The sequence below is a fragment of the Arachis ipaensis genome, chromosome B06 (genome assembly GCF_000816755.2).
Source record: "Arachis ipaensis cultivar K30076 chromosome B06, Araip1.1, whole genome shotgun sequence".
Taxonomy (NCBI): Eukaryota; Viridiplantae; Streptophyta; class Magnoliopsida; order Fabales; family Fabaceae; genus Arachis; species Arachis ipaensis.
The window spans coordinates 130,894,175-130,902,275 of NC_029790.2; the positions used below are offsets into that span (position 1 = coordinate 130,894,175).

The 8,101-nt window shown below is 38.0% G+C and overlaps 2 protein-coding genes across 2 annotated transcripts; one reads left to right on the plus strand and one right to left on the minus strand.

Annotated features, from left to right (window-relative positions):
- Positions 1,786-2,911, plus strand: LOC107647649 (protein MAIN-LIKE 1-like). Its single transcript, XM_016351710.1, has 3 exons — positions 1,786-1,869; positions 2,188-2,720; positions 2,812-2,911. Exons 1-3 carry the CDS (start codon positions 1,786-1,788, stop codon positions 2,909-2,911), a joined length of 717 nt encoding a protein of 238 aa, XP_016207196.1.
- LOC107647650 lies at positions 4,510-5,501 on the minus strand. Its single transcript, XM_016351711.1, has 2 exons — positions 4,958-5,501; positions 4,510-4,856 (listed from the first exon to the last, which is right to left on the minus strand). Exons 1-2 carry the CDS (start codon positions 5,499-5,501, stop codon positions 4,510-4,512), a joined length of 891 nt encoding a protein of 296 aa, XP_016207197.1.

Sequence of the window (8,101 nt, forward strand, 5' to 3'; positions counted from 1 at the left end):
CTGATCTAAATGTTGCAGTAAATCGGGACTTTACTAAGATTTGTTAAATTTGTTGCTGTAACTTGAATTTGTTGCTGAATTTGTTGCTTCCCAATCACAGAATCATAACAGAATGCTCAGTCAATGCTTGGTTGATTGGCTTTGCTCACTGATTATATTTGATGATAGATTTTAAATTGATAACTTTTAAATTTGCACTACCCATGTTACTGATTCACTGTTCATTCAGTGCTTTTTGTTTTTGTTAATCATTGTGATGAGCTTAGTTAAAATTGGGTTAAAAAATGTTAATCTTTCTTCATTTTTCATTGTTCTTAACTTCTGTTCTTATTAAAAAAATTACAATTGGTGATCTTTTGATTTATTATATGCTTCATGTTTTTAAGTTCACTCTGCTTCTAAGCTTTGAAATCAGTTTATGATAACTGTGATCCCATTATTTAGTTGGATAACTGATGTAATTATTGAGTTTAAGAGATTGAGTTTTTCTGTTCTCATTATTCGTAAGACATGGATAGTTCAGAATTTTCTATTTCTTTCCCTTACTTCTGAAGTTTGTTATTTCAAAAGGTTCAGTTTGGCTTCAACTTTCAAATGGGAATTAGGAGTTGGTGAAGATAACAACATCTTCTAGAACTGAGTCTGTTGTTTCACTGCCTGATGAAAAAGTAAGATATGATCTAGAATTACGATAGTACACAGTGATGTTTTTTCCATTTGGCTGGACTCAGTGAGACAATTGGGAAATATTCTTGTTTGGTCTGATTAACTAACTTCAATATTTAACCTTGTTGATCATATCTTGTACAACTCAGACAAAAGTAGGGCCTATTTTGGTTGCCATAAATTCCTTCAAGAAAGTTTCTCTGTATGATGATGATTATATTAATGATTATATTAAAGCCTACAAGCATAAAAGAATTCAAAGAGCCTGTTTTGTTTCACTTTTTGACTCAATTACGTTAAGGTAATATTGTCTATCTTTAACTTGTGCACTGCAATTATTTTGCATATTTTGATGATTAATTACATTTAGTTGGTGATAGTTTCTGCAGGGTTTTAAATTTGAAAGATATTTTATGATTTTTATTTATAATTTACTTATTATTTTATCATGGAACGGTTTTTCCGGTTGAACTACGGTTAGACCGATTGGACCAGTAAACCAGTGAACCATTGACTAGAACGGTTTGATAACCGGTCCGATTTTTAGAACCTTGATCATAACATAAAAGTAGGGATTTTTTTTCATTTATAAAATAAAAAAACAATTATTTCCTTGAAAATGATTTTCAGCTTTATTTTCGAAAATACGATTTTTTTTTTGGATTAACAGCAAGTTCGCCCCCCGGCAAACTCTATGGTGAGTTTGGCAGACTATATATACTTGTGGGACCATTTTGGTTTGTCGCTTTCCTTTTTCCATTCTCTCCTTCAAATTTTCTCTGTTACCTTTTTCTGCCTTTTCGACAAACGTGAAGTTTAGTGTGGACGACTGTCTCAGTTCCAGGTTAGTAAATAATAGTCTATTTTTTTATGTTAAGTTGGTTTACTGTTTACATGTTAGATAAAGTTGTTAGGTATAGATCGTTTGTTAGTTAGAATAACATATTTATTGTTTACATGTTAGTTAGGTAGACGTACTTTTTAGTGTTGTTATGTTAGGTAGTTATAAATTAATTACTTACATGACGACGTCAGTTAAGTAGGTTTATAAGCCATTTTTCATTTAGTTTATTTTTTAATAATCTAGTATGTGATTTTATTTTAGTAGATTGTGTTTCGATGGAGCAGCAGTTATTGGGTTATGAGCATGAGATGTATAGATTGGATCAGACTGAGCACATTGCCGGGAGGCTTGATCGAGTGGTATGATTTTTTAACCCTTTTTTTATTTTATTATAATGAAGAAAAAGTAAACTTGCTATTGTATTTATTCAAGGTACCATTCTTTATTAATTTTTTTTCCGTTTGGTAGGCGCCTCGGATTTTGTGCACCAGAGGACCTTGATGACACGGCCGTCGGAGCAGATTAGGCCATATCTGAGACGAGCCGGTTTTGAGTACGTCGCATACATGGTGGAGTTTGAGTATGATTGATCGCTTGCCTCGGCGTTGATAGAGAGGTGGAGGCCTGAGTCCCACACGTTTCATTTACCGTGTGGGGAGATGACCATCACCCTGCAGGACGTTGCATATCAGTTGGAACTCAGGATTGATGGTGATCCTGTGAATGGATGCATCGGTGGGTGGGAGCAGCACCACCAGGGACGGACCATTGAGGAGTTATGTGAGCAGATACTGGGTGTTGTTCTTGACCCAGAGGACAGACAGTCACGGACGAAGTGGACTGTCAAGCTCACTTGGTTCCACAACACGGTTTATGGAGAGCTAGAGCAGGATGCCACAGAGGAGCAGCTGAAGAGGTATACGAGAGGATACATCATGCAGTTGATAGGCAGTATCCTCTTCCCCGATGCATCTGACTCTCGGGTGCATATCAGGTGGCTTCCCCTGCTGGAGGACATTGATGCATGTGGTAGGTTGTCGTGGGGTTTGGCTGTGCTGGCATGGCTGTATCGCCAGATGTGCCGGGCCACAAAGCATGGTCAGCGCAACATGGGAGGATGCGTCAGCTTGATGCTTTCTTGGGCCTACCACCGTATTCCGTTGGTACGACCTGATGGGTTTGATGCTCGTCGCTTTCCCCTGGTCGAGAGGTATTATAAACACTAACCGAAGTTATTCAACTTATTATTAAGTTGTTTATTAATAATAAAGGCTAAAATATTATGGTTGTTGGTTGTGTAGGTGGGTTCAGTACCGGCCGGACAATGCCACAGGCGACCGCATGTTGAGGCAGTACAGGCATACGCTGAACGGGATTGGGATGCTGAATGTGAGTTATTAATGTTTAATTTTAAGAAACTAATGTTTAGTTATCTTTTGTACCTATTGCATATGATTATCTGAATTTTGTCGTGCATCTGTGTTCTGTGAACAGGTTGAGTGGATGCCATATGCTGACCCGCAGCTGTTTGGGCTTGTTCCACCGGCGATTGCAGAGGCAGATGCATCGGCGGCGGTTGTTTGTCCACTGTTGTGCTTCGCTATCGTCAAGTGGACCGGGTGGTACGTCAGTTCGATGGCCTGCAGCAGATTCCCACTAGGCCGCTGAACATTGACGACATGAACAGGTTGGATGGGAGATTTGGTCGCGGCGAGTAGTTCCCGCATCTGCTTGGTGGCTGGCATGAGATGTGGGATGCTCGGGCCGACCATCGTTTGCTGATATATCATCATATAGACATGCGTCCGTCCCTCCCGTATATGACATGGTACCTGCAGTGGGCGCACACAGAGTTATTCGATCTGGGTGACCAACACTTAGTTATGTTAGTTATGATGAAAACAGTAGTTATGTATGATATTATACGTCACTATGTTATATATCACGGCGGCTGACAAATTACAACTTTTGTAATGGTTTATAAGTTTATGACATTATAGTTCACGACATATAACTTTATAGTTCATGCGTACATTAACTTATTTAAAACAACTACGACTACCGTCGACTAGAAGATGCACCTCCATCACCAATAGCGGTGCAAGTCCTCCGCGTGTTCCCAATTTGGCGACACAATCCGCACCGCTTCTCCCCATTATGCTCCACACATCCATGTTGTTACGAATCCTGGAGCTCACGGGCCGACCTCTCTTCGCTCTCATCATCTGAGGGTTGGGATGGATTTTGGATCCGTCATACGATGGCCAGTCATCCTCGTATCCTATCGGTCAAAACTCTGATCTATAAACATTGAAGACTGACTCCATGCGGTACACAGGGTGAACAAATTGCTTCCAATCAGGCCTTGCATGAGAGCAAGCTGCAAGCACGTGACGACAAGGAATATGGAGAGCCTGAAAATACCCACAATCACACTTTTCCTCATCAAGTAGCACCTGATAATTCTGTCGTCTAGATCCCGAAACTGCCGCTAACTCTTCAATCGTGAAGTTTGTCCTGGACCGATCAAACTGGTAAAAATTCATAGTGTTCACGTGCTTCGAGTTGAATTCTATGGCCTTAATCAATGTCTGTGAGAATTCAGCACCGACCTGAAGTTGTGCCAGTGCCTCGCAACCCTTTCTTGCAAAAAGTTCACCCAAACGAAAATAACTTGACTTAACAAGAGCCGTGATTGGAAAATTGCGGAAATCCTTCATAACAGCATTAATACACTCAGAGATATTGGTCGTCATGTGACCAAATCGACGTCCCTCATCAGCATGCTGTGCCCATTGTGACAGTGGCATTTCTTCAAGCCAGTTTGTAATAGCTACGTTTTCGCCCCTCAGACGGCCATAATAATGAGGGAACTCACGATGCGACTTCGAGTACGCTGCATTGATAAGAACCTTCTTCAACTCTTTGTTCCTAAAGTGGGTCATGAAGTTGGCTGCAATGTGTCTTGTACAAAACGCTTGGAAGGCATGAGGCGGTTTTCATAAACTCCCTTCAGCATTCGGTGCTCCATCAATGGACTTGTGTCTGTCTGAAATCACTAACACCCCTGGTTGTGGTGTAACATGCTCCCGTAAGTACGAAAGAAAGAACGACCACGGCTCCTTTGTCTCACCCTCAACAACTGCGAATGCAATGGGCAGAATGTTTGTATTGCCGTCTTGCGCTATGGCCATAAGCAAAGTTCCACCGTATTTACCATATAGGTGGGTGCCATCAATAGAGATAAATGGCTTGCAATGCTTGAATGCCTCAACATACGGTAGAAACGTCCAAAAGACCCGATGAAACATCACAGTGTCGGTGGAGGCAGGCCACGACTGTGTCACTAGCTGCACTCAAGTACCTAAATTGGACATACATTAGTCAGCTTTTTGAACACAGCTAAATTAATTAACGGTGAATAAATAAACCGGAAATAAATCTTACCTGGCAAGTACATCTGCATAGCGAATAACCAACGAGGAAGCTCTTTGTACGACTCTTCCCAATCGCCATATATTCTAGCGATGACTCTCTGTTTTGCAAGCCAAACCTTTCTGTATGACGCCTTGTAACCAAAATGATTTTCTACACCTCCTTGTAGAACCCTGATGCTGATTGCTGGATCGGCCTTGACCATCGTGAAAATATGTTGTGCAATGACCTTCAAATCCAACCTACGATGATCTTGCCCCATCGAAGTTTGCATGCAAGTATGAGGCCTAGTGTATCTCCTAACCTCCCACCTTTCTTGCTTTCGGCAATATGATATAAGTATGCTCCAATTACAACCGGGTCCGAATTGGATACATCTTGCATTGTACCTCCAATGGTCACTCTCTACTATTTTGTACTTCATAGCCCTCCTGATGCTGTACTGCTTAACTGCTAACATGACTTCTTCCTTGCTCCCAAATTGTTGTCCATCCACAAACTCGTTGCTTGGGTCTTCTTTAGGATCTCCTTGGGTAAACGACCAATCCGATGTCATTGCATCGAGATTCAACCTAGTGAAATGATCCGGCCGGTAATATGGTTGAGAAATGGCAGATTGTGTCAGAGCAATCTATGTGTCACCGTAGTAGTTCATCTCCTCTTCCTCGTCACCATCATCAGGGATTTCAGGTGCTTCTTCTTCAGCATCCTCTCCATCATCGTGGTTGACTTCATACTGCTCCATCATCGGATCTCTGATAGCAGAACCGTCATGACTTTCAAGACCGTCATCCATTGAATTAACGTTACGAATTTCAACATTAGACCCCTCCTGACTACCCTCAGGTGGCATATTCAGATCCACCATCGTTCTTCTGATAGTTCGTCTAACAATGCCACCCGTCGGACTATCATTGACAGTATCTGCAGATGATCCTCGGCCACCAAAGTCAACAAGAAACATGTATAACTCCAACAGATGAATATTGGTCCATCGGTTGTGCCATGACCTTATAAGCCGTACGTCCTCGTCGTCACGCAACCGGTACCTAATTCAAAACAATAGAAATATCGCTCACAACGATGGTCTGATAAATATACTTGTAACAGAGACAAAGACAACACAACTATAATATACCTTTTATAAAACAAATTGCCATCTAACTCGGTCGGATATCTGTAGTAAATTTTTTTCACCCTTTTAGAATCCTGCTATCTGAGGGCATGCAATATCAAACTCTTCAAAGCTGTTAAACTGTTGACTTTCGCTGTCATATACATAATTATCGGTTGGCCCGATTTAAAGACAATTGAACATTTTTCATCATACACTATTTCACCATCGTAATGAATAGATAACAATGGATTTCCTGACATCGTAGCTATAACGTTAACAGTAAGGAAGAAGAAAGTAACTAGAGAAGTTGTGACTGCTTGATCTCCAACAGGCCTCCTTTTATTTCCGAACTCATCATAGAATTAGCTGGGAGGATGGCGAACTCTATATAAATTATAGAGTTTGTCGGGGAGGGCGGCGAACTTGCTGTTAATCCAAAAAAAAAAATCATATTTTTAAAAATAAAGCTAAAAAATCGTTTTGAAGGAAATAATTATTTTTCCTAAAAGTAGCGTCATGAAAATCATAAACAGCTGAGAATTTAGATAAATAATTCTTTCGTCGTCTATTTTATAAGATATGTGTGTACTCACATTAATGTCTCTTTTGTTTAATTATTTGAATTCCAAGTTAATGTCAATTTCTTATCATATTCTTCAATTTTCCGTGAATCAGAAACCTGACATGTATTATCCCAATCTTTGGATATTAAATTTTTATTATTTTTAAAGGTAAAATTATTTAATTTTTCACCCCCACTCACCCAAAAGAATAATACACAGGGACAGAAACAGAATTCTACCAACAATAAATTACTTTTATCTATTGTTAATAACTATTTTTAGTGTGTATATTAAAATTTCGATTCTTTTGTATATATTTTTGTGATCCCAAATTTTTTTTAAATGTATTGTTATTCATTTATACGACAGATCCAATGAGATAATCAGTTACAACAAAAATGAAAAGTTTGAAGCCATGCGCAATGAGATGACAAATTTATGAGGGAATATAAACATTATATGTATTTTTTATTAAAAAAATTGAAAAAAATACAAAAATAAAAATGATTTTTAATACATAAAAAATATAGAAGACAATGTAAATATCAAAACTAATAAACTATAAAAGTCTCTCCCAGGGTCACGAGACGCGATTAAAGTCTCAAGAATCGAGGTGCATGTTCTCTTAAAAGAAGACTAGAAGAGAGACAACAATACAACACTAACCTCCTTTTCCGCCAAAACCATGGAATGTCAATTTCTTTTCCAGCAAGCAGATTCATAGTAGTTCTTTAATATTTTTGTTATTTTTTATTTTTCTTCTGTTGTCTCCACTTTAGTAGGATTATCAAACGGGCTAGTTTAGTTCATTTAAGTTCCGTTCGTTAAGTCTGTGGGTTAAATGGACTGTACCATTTAAATTTGTTTTATTCGCGCACCGTAATTTTTCAACTCAAACCGTTTATAGTTAATCTGATGGTTCTTTTATTTTATTTTTTGAAAAATATTTTGATAAAAATTATCATTTTTAGGTAAAAAAATCTTTAAAAAATATTTTTTTTTAATTGATTGGTCGAATTTTTGAGTCGGATCGAAAGAAATATCAGCTAAAAATACTACTTTTTTTAAAAAAAATATAAAAAATAAATGGACCACCCATTTAGCTCGCAGACTAACTCGTTTAACCCGTCATTTTTTTGGGTTAATCGAGCTCAGCACGTTTAACCCAAAATTTAAAAGAACTTAATTTTAGAAACAAAATCCGTCCATTTAAATGGATAAATAGACTCAATAAATTTAGCCCATTTTAACACCCTAAATCTTAGATGAAACAAAATTAAAGTAAAACATACCAAAAATTCGGTAGTTTTAATAGATATACATAAACAACACTAACTTCATTGTTTGAGCTACAATTTTTTCTGTGCGACTTCTTTATTTTATTTAAGACGAATAAAAAGTTTAACACAAAAAGAAATGAAATTTGGTTAAAATATTTAATTAAATTTATGTATTTATCTATCTTGTGTGTTGTGT

Coding starts and splice junctions, on each gene's coding strand:
- LOC107647649 (XM_016351710.1), top strand. CDS start 1,786: ATGGAGCAGCAGTTATTGGGTTATGAGCATGAGATGTATAGATTGGAT. Junction 1,870..2,187: donor CCGGGAGGCTTGATCGAGTG/GTATGATTTTTT, acceptor ATCACCCTGCAG/GACGTTGCATATCAGTTGGA. Junction 2,721..2,811: donor CGCTTTCCCCTGGTCGAGAG/GTATTATAAACA, acceptor TTGGTTGTGTAG/GTGGGTTCAGTACCGGCCGG.
- LOC107647650 (XM_016351711.1), bottom strand. CDS start 5,501: ATGACATCGGATTGGTCGTTTACCCAAGGAGATCCTAAAGAAGACCCA. Junction 4,857..4,957: donor TATGCAGATGTACTTGCCAG/GTAAGATTTATT, acceptor GAGTGCAGCTAG/TGACACAGTCGTGGCCTGCC.